This window comes from Tympanuchus pallidicinctus, unplaced genomic scaffold, assembly GCF_026119805.1.
Source record: "Tympanuchus pallidicinctus isolate F22 unplaced genomic scaffold, pur_lepc_1.0 scaffold23, whole genome shotgun sequence".
NCBI lineage: Eukaryota > Metazoa > Chordata > Aves > Galliformes > Phasianidae > Tympanuchus > Tympanuchus pallidicinctus.
In genome coordinates this window covers 4,457,812-4,469,443 of record NW_026294740.1, presented here as the reverse complement: position 1 = coordinate 4,469,443, position 11,632 = coordinate 4,457,812, and the positions used below count along the sequence as shown (strand labels likewise).

The following is an 11,632-nucleotide window of genomic DNA, read 5'->3' as shown; positions in this document are numbered from 1 at the left end:
CCGCGACGTGGCCACGCCCCCTTTCCAGGGCTGGGCGGGGCGGGGCGGGAGCGGCCGCGCGGTGAGTGTGGGCGCGCGGGGCTGCATTGCGTGCTGTGCCGCGTGCGCTGCGCCGCGCTTCGAGCCGTGCGTGCGGCCGGGAGGCGGCCGGCCGCGCTCTGAGCGCTCGTGCAGCCAGGCGAGCGTTGCACGCCGCTTTCAGTCGCGCGCCCGGCGTGCTGCAGCTGGGAGCGCGTGCGGCTGCATAAAACGCGTGCGGCTGCAGCTGGGTGTGCGGCGCGTGTGTGCTCGGTGTGCAAACAGCGTGTTGCATCTGGGGCTGGGCGTGCATTGCATGGTGCTTTGAATAGATGTGCTGCATGCTATGAGGAGCTGGGCGTGCATTGCATCGTGCTCTTAATGCACATGCAACATGCATGCTAGGAGTGCATTAAACTATGCATGCAGTTTTGCAGCTGTGTGTGCAGTGCACGTTGTGTGCACATTACGATCTGTACATGTGCATACAGCATGGTGCATCTCGGCTGGGCTTGCATGGAATCACACACAGCATGCTGCACCCGTGGCCGTGCCCACCCCAAATTGCATTAAATGCACACAGTGTGCTGCATCTGGGATTTGGCTTCCTTGTGAATTAAGCATGCATTGAACTCTTGGTGTTTGAGGCTAAGCTTGCTTTACATGGTGCATTAAATCTGTATGCAACAGGCTGGCTGTGCATTAAATAGCACATTGGATGTGCACATAACTGCTGCAACCTGGGGCTAAGGATGCATTCAGTTGTGCATTAAATAGCAACATTGAGTGCACATAACATGCTGCACGTGCAGGCAGGCATTTCATAATTGCTTTGTTGAATAATTGGTTAAATCTCCATGTAGCATATTGTATTTGGGACCGGGCAGGCACTAAATAGTGCATGAGAGTGCACTAAGTGTGCGTGCAGTATGCTGTACTTGATGTTGTGCATGCATTAAGCAGTGCATTAAATAAATGCATGGCATGCTGAAACCAAGGCCCTAGAAAGGAGAGAATGCAATGCCAAAAGGAACTGTTGCAGGGCACAGTCATGTACCTGGCCGCAGCTTTGGCTGGGCAAAGCTAAAGCCATGCTGAAGTTGCTTTGCATCCTGTTCCAGCTCACTCTGCGTGCTGTGGAGGATGCTCAGGGCTCAGTGTGAGCTCCTGCAGCCCTCTGCTTGGAGGACCTGGGCACAGGAGGACTTTTGGGATGCTGTTACCCAGTTCTGGTTCAAGAACTGGGTAGCAGGAGCTCAGATCTGCTTTTGCAGAGCCAGTGGTTGGTTGCGTGAGATGCTGCCAAGCGCTGGGGTGTACTACTTCCCATGGGAAATCAACAGCTCCATTCCAGAAGGGGAAGCACTGAGGACATTTGGCAGGTGAGGAGGGTATCGTGGGCTCCTTGCAGGCCGGGTTGCTCCCCCACTGGCCCCCCTGTACCCTGGCTTTGTTTGCAATCTCAGCTGTGCACCTCCCAAATCCATTGCTCCCAGGCTAAGCTGCTATGACCTGGCCCGATCCGAAGCCACTGTCAGCACTCAGCATGGCTCAGCCCAGCACCACGTCCACATCGACACCACACTGGTGGAACCGTTTGAAGCCCAGCTGGGATCTCTCTACATGGTCCTGGGAGAGGCTGAACGCAGGGAAGGTAAATGCTGTCTCTGTTTGGCTGGATACACTAGATAATGAGTAAAGGAAGGTTGGCTTTAACCAGAAATGCTGCTGCACAGTCTCCATTCCTGTCCAGTGGGTTCAGGCACTTGATGCTGAGAGTCTGATGAACCTTTGGAGCCCTGGAAGCTGTTTTGCTACCCCTGCTCCAGCATCCATCTCCATACCATGGCTACAGCTCTTATCAAATGAGCCCCCCTGCAAAGTGCTGGAAAATGCACAACACTGCTGGACTGCCCTCTGCTTGAGGAACCAGTGCCCTTATCTTGATGAAAACCCGGTGCTCTGGCACAGATTTCTTCAGAAGCCAGAAGTGCCTGAGCAGCACAGCTCATGAAACCAACGGTCAATTGCCTTCGCTCCGAGTGTGGCTGACTGCAGCAATACCGTGTTGGGAGCTGGCTGGGTTGGTCTTTGCCATCCTTGAAAGGCTTTAATTACACCCTGCCCTCAGAGATGGGGCGTGTGGAAAATGGGCAGGCTTTGTCACCCTGTTGTCACTCTGTTGTTATCCTGCTGGCCTTCCTGGGGTGCCCTGAGTGTTATTCCAGCTTTGCATGGGATTTCAGTTGGGCTGTGGGGCTATGAAGCAAATCCCAAATGTTGTCCTGGCCATACCTGATAACAAACACTCACATTTGTGCCCTTTAAACCCTCAGCAATGGGTGGAAAGCCACAGTGCATGTGGCATCTGGTGAGTCACCTGCTAAGCCTCTGCTGCAAAGCTCCTTTAGGAAGGCATGTTATTTTGGTTGTCACTGCCTAGGAGCAAGTTGACCTCATTTTGTAGGCATGAAAGGGCAGGAGGCTGAGAGGCTGTGTGCACAAGGCTGATTGTGTTCACGAGGCTTGGCCCCTAGCGCAGCACCTGAGTCCATCAATGAACCGCTGGTTCATTGAACCTGGCTCAACAGGCAGCGTTGAGCCTCTTTTATGCCCAGCTCTGTTGTCCCCTCTTCTTGCCTGCAGAGGTTGGCTTAAACGCAACCCTGATGCTTTTCATATAGGAAAAGCCAAAGCTGCTCAGTTGCAGCCGTGGAGTGGATGGATGCTGTTTGGTATCCTGGGCTCTGCCTTCACCTGGCAAAGGGAGCTCAGTGGCAATCATTGGCATTTGGCAGCTGACAAGGCAGAAGGAAGGAAGCACATCATGAATTAACCTGCTGCTTGTGGAGGCGTGCAGCAGAGCAGCGTCCTGCAAGGTCTCAGCCTATGGTTATTTGGCCACCTGGAAGTGTACATTGCCAGAAAGGGAGCTTTCTGTGTGCCGCAGAGCTTCTACTTCTCTTTCTCTTCCTACAGAAGCTTCCTCTATATTTCCAGGTGAGAATCCTGTGATAAAAGCCCGCATATTGACCTGTGTGGAAGGGATGAACATGCCTCTGCTGGAACAAGCCATCCAGGAGCAGAGAAAGTACTTCCAGGAGAGGCAGCAGCAGATGGAATCTGGCACGTCCTGACAGCAGCTCTGACCCCAGCCTGTGCTGGTCCCCACCAAGGCCGTCTGGCAGCTGCCATCTGTAGAAAACATTTGGAAAGTGTATTTAGAAGGTGGGTTTGAAACATTGCTGCTTTTTGTCATGGCAAAGAGAGAAGTCACTAAATAGGAAAGTACATGAAGATTGAACCAGTACGTAAATGTGGAGCTGCCAGTTTGTGCCAGTTGTCACCATGGAAAATGACTGGGAAGCAAATTTGTTGTTTAAGAGAGTGGTTAAGGAAAAAGGGTGCTTGAGTTAACAGCAGTTCTTTTGTAATGCAGGGCTTGGAGAGGTCAGTAAAAGGCAAAGTCTCTGAACCTCTAGTTAAACATCTGCACACATCCGCATGTGCTGCCAACATGCTGCAAATGAGAGGTAAAGGGCAGCAGTGCAAAGTCTGTTAGCCCTGCATGGCTACGGGTTCACGAGTGCATGCGTTGGGTTGTGGTGACTCGGCTGCCACACAGGAGCATTCGTGGAAAAACACTCAGGTCTGGACTGAACAGCAAAGGAACAAAGAGAGCAAGGAGCCTCTACTTCACTGGGACTGCCTCTTAGAAGGGTCAGGAGCCTGCATCCAAGATGCATGGTTGACTTTTGCTCTAAATTAAATATTTGCACTGCCCTGACAACCGTCACTTGACTTTCTTCCTTGACACATCTAAGTTTAGGAGACCTTAAATCATTATTTTTGGAAGCATCTAAAGGTTTTGACTGATATTTTCCTAAATAAAGACAGAAAGAGAATGTGGTTTGCCTTTTATTGATTAAAAACCTTTCTTGCTAAGGCATGTGCATTAGGCCCTGCAGAAACACTGTGGGTGATGTAAGAAGACACAGCAAACTGCCTTTTTCCTTCTCCTCCTAAGGTCTGGGTGTGTAAGGAACTGCTTGGCTTCGATAAAGTTGCAAGAAGAGGAGATGAAATTACATCAGAGCCAGCCTGGCTTAAGAACACGGTGCCAGGCCCAGCAGGATTAAACTGTCAATAACATGACAAAATGGCTAATGTGAGATGAGAATAAAATTAGAGCGTGACAGACTTCTTTGTGCAACAGAAATTGAGAGATCTGGGGTGAGGTTTGTCTGCGGTTCTCTGTAACTCAGCCACCTGCAGCCTTTTCTGTTTTTTTGCTCAGATTCTCTGCTGAAACGTTTGGAAAACATGGACTGAAGCCATCCAGTGAACAGAAACAGAGCAAAACGGCACCAGACATTGCCATAGGCTTGATTCACAATCCTGAGGTTGCTCAGTAATTACAGTATTTGTGATAATCTTTGATCATAGTTGAGACTTGTGTATGCTCATGCAGTTACCAAGCTCTGGAAGCCCTATCTCTGCACACGTTAGCTGTTCAGCCCAAGTCCAAAACCATTATCTCGAGAAGCAAGATTTTGTCCTGGTTTTATAAGTCAACTGTTCACATGTTGTGACGTGTTTATATTTATATCTCATCTGTTTATTCTCCTGCCTTTCCCCCTGGGCTTAAATTTTAGCCAAATGGCCATGTTTACCAGATAATTGTGAGTATCCAAGCTACGGCGTTCCTGTAAGTTCTACAGGAAGGGGGAAAAAAAAGGGGGAAAAAAAAAGGTAGAGCAAATTTGGCAGTGCTTTCAGATGAAGATCCAAACAAACTCAACCTTTCCAACCCAGTGGAGAACTCACGCAGAAGCCTTGGACATACAGATCCACAGTTATGGATCTGCCACCTACTTTTGATTCTTCTGTGCCAGCAACATCAGGATTCATTTTAAAACAGTTTGAGCTGGTGGCTTAGGATGCACTAAAACAGACTATTTAGATCACACAGAAGTGCCATGGAACCATGCATTCAGTGGGCTGCCATGTCCTGCGCCCAGCCCAAGACCCAGGTCTCTGTAGCTCCACCTTTTGTTGTGCCACCACGTGTAATAAGCCTTTAACCTGCCAGCTAGCGAGTCAATTATTAATTCCCCCACCAAGGACATCTTCCAAAGGGCTGACCAAGCAGCACAGCCCTTAGTGGGGAGGCTCACGGGACAGTTGTGCAAGACAAATTACACACCACATCCCCTTCACACCAGGCACAAACAGAACCAAGCATTGGCCCTGTGTAACCTTTCCCACAATCCCCGAGCAGCTCTTTGGGTGCATTCTATTCCATTTCCGCTGTATCCGCTGCAACAGAACAAGCTGCCGGCCCCAGGTTGTCACTGTGGGGCTCTTTGGGTCTACACAGCTGCTCTGTAATCCAACAGCCCTCACCCACAGCTGAGCTCTGGCTCGGAGGAGTGGTGCGGTGATCAAGCAGACGCTGTGCTGCGCTCCTGCACCTTTTCTCCTTTTGTTCTTTTCCTCCTTCCGTGTCAGCAGCCACAAGGCTGAGGCCATGCAGGCCTTCCAGCAGGTGTTCCAGAAGGTGGAGAAGATCGGGGAGGGCACCTATGGTGTGGTGTACAAGGCTCGCAACAAGCGCACGGGGCAGCTGGTGGCCCTCAAGAAGATCCGCTTGGACGCGTGAGTGGGGCCATGTCCTCCCCTTGGGGACACCACAGCCTAGCTCAGCCTGCTGTGCTGCAAGGGCCCCGAGCACAGGGTGCAGAATGGCTTCAGAGGCTCTAAAAAGCCTGACACGAGGGGGAAAAAGTGTGTCTAGCGGCTAATGAGAGTGATGAGAGCACAGCCCCACAACCGCAGCTCAGGGCAGGGGAGGAAGCCGCCATTTTGGGATGGCGCCATTTTGGGGTGCCGCCATTTTGGGGTGCCAACTCTCCCTCAGGAGTGCAGCACTGGGGCCTGGCGAGGCCCTGTACCGACTTCAGCCCCTTCGGAATGGGGACTGAATGTGTACAAGGTTAATCTACTCTTCTGGGCTGTCCAGACTGAGGAGTGTGGGTGCAGACTGATGCCTATAGTGGTGGCACTGCCCCTTCCCCCCCCCATCACTGCCTCTCTCACCTTCCCCATGGCTCTGCGTCCCCCCATGTCCAACCCAAGCCTGTGGTACCAAGTGTGAGACCCTCCCCTAGGCCCAGAATGGGGCACAGTGACAGGAAAAAGGGAGGTGGGATAATGCCAGGCTGTACGGTCTGGCTATGACATGGGGTGCTCTACAGCCCACTTCTGCCATAGGGAGACAGAGGGCGTCCCCAGCACTGCCATCCGAGAGATCTCGCTGCTGAAGGAACTGAAGCATCCCAACATAGTCAGGTAAGAGCCACGTGAATCCTCCCCACCAGCTCCACATCCTGCTCATCACCACAGTTGGCTCCAGATCAATCTTTCACAGCCCGTACAAAAAAAAGCAAAAGTAAAATGGAAACAAACAAAATCAGGCTGATACAAGTCCTCCTGTACTGCATACCTGACCTTCTGCTCTGCCTTAGAGGGCTTTCAAAGCAGAGACACCTAAGGAGAAATGAGGGATGCTTGGAAGTTGGCAAAGGCCTGAACGTCATCCCAGGTGCTGTGACATCCCTGTGTAGCACCAATTCCCATGCAAAGGCATTGAAGGGGGTGCTTGAACTTCTCTTGCAGGCTCCTGGATGTTGTGCACAGCCAGAAGAAGCTGTATCTCATATTTGAGTATCTCAGTCAGGACCTGAAAAAATACATAGACTCTACCCAAACTGGAGAGTTTCCTTTAAGCTTGGCCAAGGTACAGTGCTGGAAGGAGAGCTAATAGGTCTGCAATAGAGTGAGTCCTTGCTGCCTTCTGCTGGTCAGAGCCAGCACTGAGCTGCTCTTAGCCAGGCTGCACTGGGGAGAGACTCATCCTCAGCTGCAGTCAGTCAGCCTTTCTAATCTAAAACTTTTCAGCTGGGAAAGCCTCCTGGTGCAATTGCTCAGTGCATTTGTTTCCCAGCTGTTTCCAGGCTCTCTCACCCGTCTCATTTCTGAACAGACTGTTAATAGGACAATAGAGGGATCTACTGCTAATTGTTTTTCTAGACTAGTGGATAGTGGATTTGTGACTGCTGCTGCTTGGACTGGAGTGTCTCTATCTCCATACAGCAGGAGCAGTTTGTGTGGATCTCTGGGTAGTGGCCTGCAAGCCTGGTGTTGCATAATTGCAAAGTCATATTCCTCATTAAAGTCTATAAGTGAACTAAAATGTGCTGGTTCATGTAATCAGATCTTTGAAGTGGTTTAATTGCTGTGCTGCCTAAAATCTCTTCTTTCCTTAGAATTACCTTTTCCAGCTGCTGCAGGGTGTGAGCTTTTGCCACTCCCACAGAGTCATCCACAGGGACTTGAAGCCACAGAACTTGCTCATTAATGAAGCAGGAGCAATCAAACTGGCTGATTTTGGGCTGGCAAGAGCTTTTGGAGTTCCCCTGCGCACATACACTCATGAGGTACTGTTAAGACTCCCTGCCACCTGAGAGTGAGGTACACAAACTATAGTGGATGCATGACAGCACCACAGTGACATATCCATAGCTGACCTGCAGTTAAGGGTCACCTCGTGTCCCCACAAATTGTGCTGACCCCTTCCACCCCAGCCTGCCTGTAAACTGGTTTCTTGCTTTCTTTTCATAGGGTATATTTATTCCAGTGCCTCATTAAAAAATGACCTTTAATCCCAGACATGCTGTCAATAATTAAACATGGTCATAGCACACTCTGATTTGTACAGTCACTGTTACAACAGAGAAAAAAAAGGATTCCATGCCTCTAGTTTCACTCAGGAAAACTAGACAGGGCTTGTTGTTGGTTCCTTACCAGGTGGTGACTTTGTGGTATCGAGCTCCTGAAATACTCCTGGGATGCAAATACTATTCAACAGCTGTGGACATGTGGAGCATCGGCTGCATCTTTGCCGAAATGGTAGCGTGGGTTTTAATGTGTCTTTAAACGAGGGGGGAGAGCCCAGCTGCAAGGGGAAGTGGAGAAGGAGGGGCAGGATGCAGAGTATCTGTGATACTGATCTGTGGTCCCACCCCGTCCTGGGGTGTGTTATGGAAACTCCACCCTGAGGGTGAGCTGATCCTCGTGCTGTCAGAAAGAGATCTGCTGCCAGGAGGGAAGTGCCGGAAGGTAAAGCGGCCTCTGTAGTCTGGCTGCAGTGTCGGTACGTGACAGCGTCGTACTTCAGTCCTACCGCCGCAGCATTTTGATGCCGGGAGGAGCAGACTCTTGCCGATGTCTCCCAGCAGGTTGCAGAGAACTAGCATTTCAGAACAGGTCAGAGCATTGCTCTGTTTGGGTCTCCTACAGAACTACAGTCTAGTTCAAAGAGCTCAATATCCCTGCAGCAAGACAGCACTTCCCCCAGCTCCCAAAGCCCCTGAGCTGCTGAGCAGAACCTAAGCAAGCAACTGGTCTTCAAGAGAGGGTGGTAGGAAACTTGAGACAAAGAGGGTTAAAGGACCGATTGAAAGTGGGACAGCCTCAGGGGAGTCCTGGTCCATGGGAGGAGCAGGGGACAAGCATACACCCTTCAGTCTTCCAGCTGTTGCCTGACAGAACTGCCTCGACTTGAGCAGTTTTTTTGCATCTGCTGGAACAAAGGTTTGTTTGCAGGGAGAAATAGGGCACAGAGCTGATGGAAAGCTGGGTCCCGGCTGCTTTTTTTTTTTTTTTAAATTTATTTTATGTATGTATTTTTTGCTGCAGGTGACCAGGAAGGCCCTGTTTCAAGGGGACTCAGAGATCGATCAGCTCTTCCGGATCTTTCGCACCCTGGGCACTCCCACCGAAGCAACCTGGCCTGGGGTGTCACAGCTGCCTGACTACAAGGGTGACTTTCCCCAGTGGGCAAAGAAGGAGATGAAGGAAGTTGTTCCCAGCTTAGATCAACACGGCAGAGACCTGCTGGCGGTGAGTGTGGGCTCAGCGCAAGGCCTGTGGACAAGAATATAGCTGGGGCTGATCTACCTTGAAACACATCAGCTGAATTGGCTGTAACGTTCATATTGTCCATTGCAGAAACATCAACTCATTGAAAGGTGTATTTGTTTGAGGAACTTTGTATTTGCATACACAGTATTCGGGGCACAAAATTCAGAGCGTTTTCAAGTACATGCAATTGTGTTTTTATTTAACATACTGATTGAATCACTGGAAGAAAAAAAAACCAAAAACCACTTGCAATCTATGCAACCTTCCTAATGTGTAGAGCTGAATCCTGGCTGTCAGTGTAAGTTCCCCTAGGGCTCTGCTTCAGCTGGGGGTTTTATTCCTGAAGCCCAGAGAAGTGCATCTGGGCCCAGCCACATGCAGGTGCAATTGATCATCTGGCTTGTAAAATCCTAAACCTGATGTTTGTTTTCTCTTGGCAGCAATTGCTCCTGTACGACCCCAGCAAACGCATCTCAGCCAAGGCAGCTCTCAGTCACCAATACTTCTTATGGAAAAGCCCCCAGAGCACTGAGGAGCAACACGTGCAGCAGAAACACTGCAAATGAGATACACAGCTCTCTCCATATACCTCTGGAGAGCAGTGCAGATCTGCTTCAGTGCACTTAGCAAGAGGCTAGTCCTGTCCCCGGGCCTTACTTTTCCTGAGAAGTCCATTTAGAGTCTCTCAGCCTGTTGCTGGGGGAAGGTTTGCTTAAGTTACGTCCGATAGAGCTGTTTTCATGTTTGCCATGTGCAAAGGTGAGGTTACTGTCAGCATAAAACAGTGACATGTAAAAAAGGGAGCGTGTTTCAGATGCTTGTCCTTGCATTAGCCAGCAAGCTAAGGTGACTTACACACAAAGATTTCTCTCTCTCCAGCACTGGAGCACCCCCAGATCTCACTGCAGGTTTGATGATGCAGTTCCTGACACCAGGGTGTGCTGGAGCTCTGCTGTGAGTAGGACAGTGCTGCTCTGCTTACCGTTCACTGTTAGCAAAAACCAGATTTGTCAGTGTTGGATATGTTGAAGTTGAGCTGATTAACAGAGGTGACAATCTGCTGTTCTGAAAGCTGAGGAGCACTGTAAAGTATCTTAATTTATGCCTTAGCTGTGAGAAGCCAGAAGATCCAGCTAGAATAAAGCACTTGCTGCATATATTGGAAACTGACATCTGAAGCACCAGCTTTCCATCATCAGCCCAGGTGTAATGCTGACTCCTTTGCTTTATTGTCTTGGAAATGCTTTTGCTGTTCAGGTGTTTGGAGAGTTACCATTAACTTCTAGTGTGGCTTTGGCATTTGTGGCCTTGTGGGGTTTTTTCACTGTAGAAAAAAATAAAGGCTTGCCATTTGTTCAGAAACATCTGTGTGTATTGCTTGGTATTGAGCTAGTGAGGCAGGGCAAGCTGCTCCTGCACTCTTCCTTTATTCTTTGCAGCCCAAGTCCTTGGCAGGAGCAGAGCTCTCAATTCTGTCATGGCACAAAGGGCGAATGACCTGCCTGCCTGAACCAAGCACTTTTACCCTTTCTTTTGCTCCTTCTCTCCCCCTGAGGAAAGGCAGCAGGTGGCTCTGCTTCACTCCCAACATCAAAAAGACCTTTGTCATCCCTACTGTAGCAGCCCCCCCCAACAGCAACACCCTGGGAGCTGTTGCTCACCTCCCTCTGGGCCTTGCCCCACCACCTGGCTGCATTCCCCCTGCAGCTTCAGAAGCCGCCAGGACCTGGGTAGCTTGCTTGCCTCTGCAATTTGCACAAATTAGGTTTTGGGGAGGGTTGCTTTGCTTTTGAAGCTGTTGGTAGGAGTCATGCTGGAGTGCCTTGCCCAGAAGAAGCTGTGCTGCCTGTGCAAGGGAGGCACGGTTTGTGATTGAGGAGGGCAGGCAGCAGGGCTCTCCCAGCAGCCTGCAGAGCCATGTGGTTGGAAAACCGAGGGCTGCCGTGCATCTCATGTCCTCCACATGATAACAAGCAGCTTGCAGGGACTCTTTGGAGAGACCTGGATGAATTCTGCTGTGGGAATAAGCACCTTGCCTTTGCATACACGTTTTAAAGTCAAATCACTTTGTACAGACAATGCTCCATTGTTTGCGCTCTGCAAACAAACCATCACTTTGTACCTAATAAACTGTTGGCAGAGCAGTGTTTGCTTTTTTTTTTTCCCTCAAGACCTACATTAAGAAATAAATATCAAGGGCAGCCATGCAGACCAGAACCATACATAAAAATAGCATGGCTCATCGAGCACAGTAAAATGAAGCAACAGGTTGGATTTCAGACATTTACGACCCAAGCCAACAAAAGGCACCAACAGCAGCTGTGTTGACCTGATCACCACGATCCTGCCCCACCATCCTGTGCTGGAGAAGGCAGGCAAAGCACTGCCTGCTTCCTCCTGAGCAGCACTATGTGACGGCTGGCTGGGCTGTGGGAAAGCCCTCAGCAGCACGGGGCTTCCTTTGGATGTCAGGTTGCCATGCAGGTGGCTTTCTGCAGTTGAGGAACATTGAACAGAGACAAGGGAGTCTCCAAGGGAGACTGCTCAGCCAGCCACACCGCTCACCCAGCTAATTGTCTCTTCACATCTTCACCCAGCCCTGGATAAATACCCATTATCCCCGTCATAC

General features: G+C 50.3%; 2 protein-coding genes across 3 annotated transcripts; both read left to right on the top strand.

The window, feature by feature from the left end:
• The first annotated feature begins 21 nt into the window (after positions 1-21).
• TEN1 (TEN1 subunit of CST complex) lies at positions 22-3,923 on the top strand. Of its 2 annotated transcripts, XM_052688239.1 has the most exons (4): positions 22-61; positions 1,293-1,400; positions 1,515-1,672; positions 3,019-3,923. In XM_052688239.1, the coding sequence occupies exons 2-4, from the start codon at positions 1,315-1,317 to the stop codon at positions 3,153-3,155; spliced, it is 381 nt and encodes a 126-aa protein (XP_052544199.1). In that variant the 5' UTR covers positions 22-61; positions 1,293-1,314; the 3' UTR covers positions 3,156-3,923. The 2 variants fall into 2 exon arrangements, with proteins under 2 accessions (XP_052544199.1, XP_052544198.1); XM_052688238.1 differs by lacking the exon at positions 22-61 and having other exon boundaries at positions 114-1,400.
• A 1,370-nt stretch (positions 3,924-5,293) lies between these two features.
• CDK3 (cyclin dependent kinase 3) lies at positions 5,294-10,365 on the top strand. Its single transcript, XM_052688237.1, has 7 exons — positions 5,294-5,676; positions 6,292-6,369; positions 6,697-6,817; positions 7,347-7,517; positions 7,888-7,989; positions 8,779-8,982; positions 9,444-10,365. The coding sequence occupies exons 1-7, from the start codon at positions 5,549-5,551 to the stop codon at positions 9,567-9,569; spliced, it is 930 nt and encodes a 309-aa protein (XP_052544197.1). The 5' UTR covers positions 5,294-5,548; the 3' UTR covers positions 9,570-10,365.
• Positions 10,366-11,632: the final 1,267 nt, after the last annotated feature.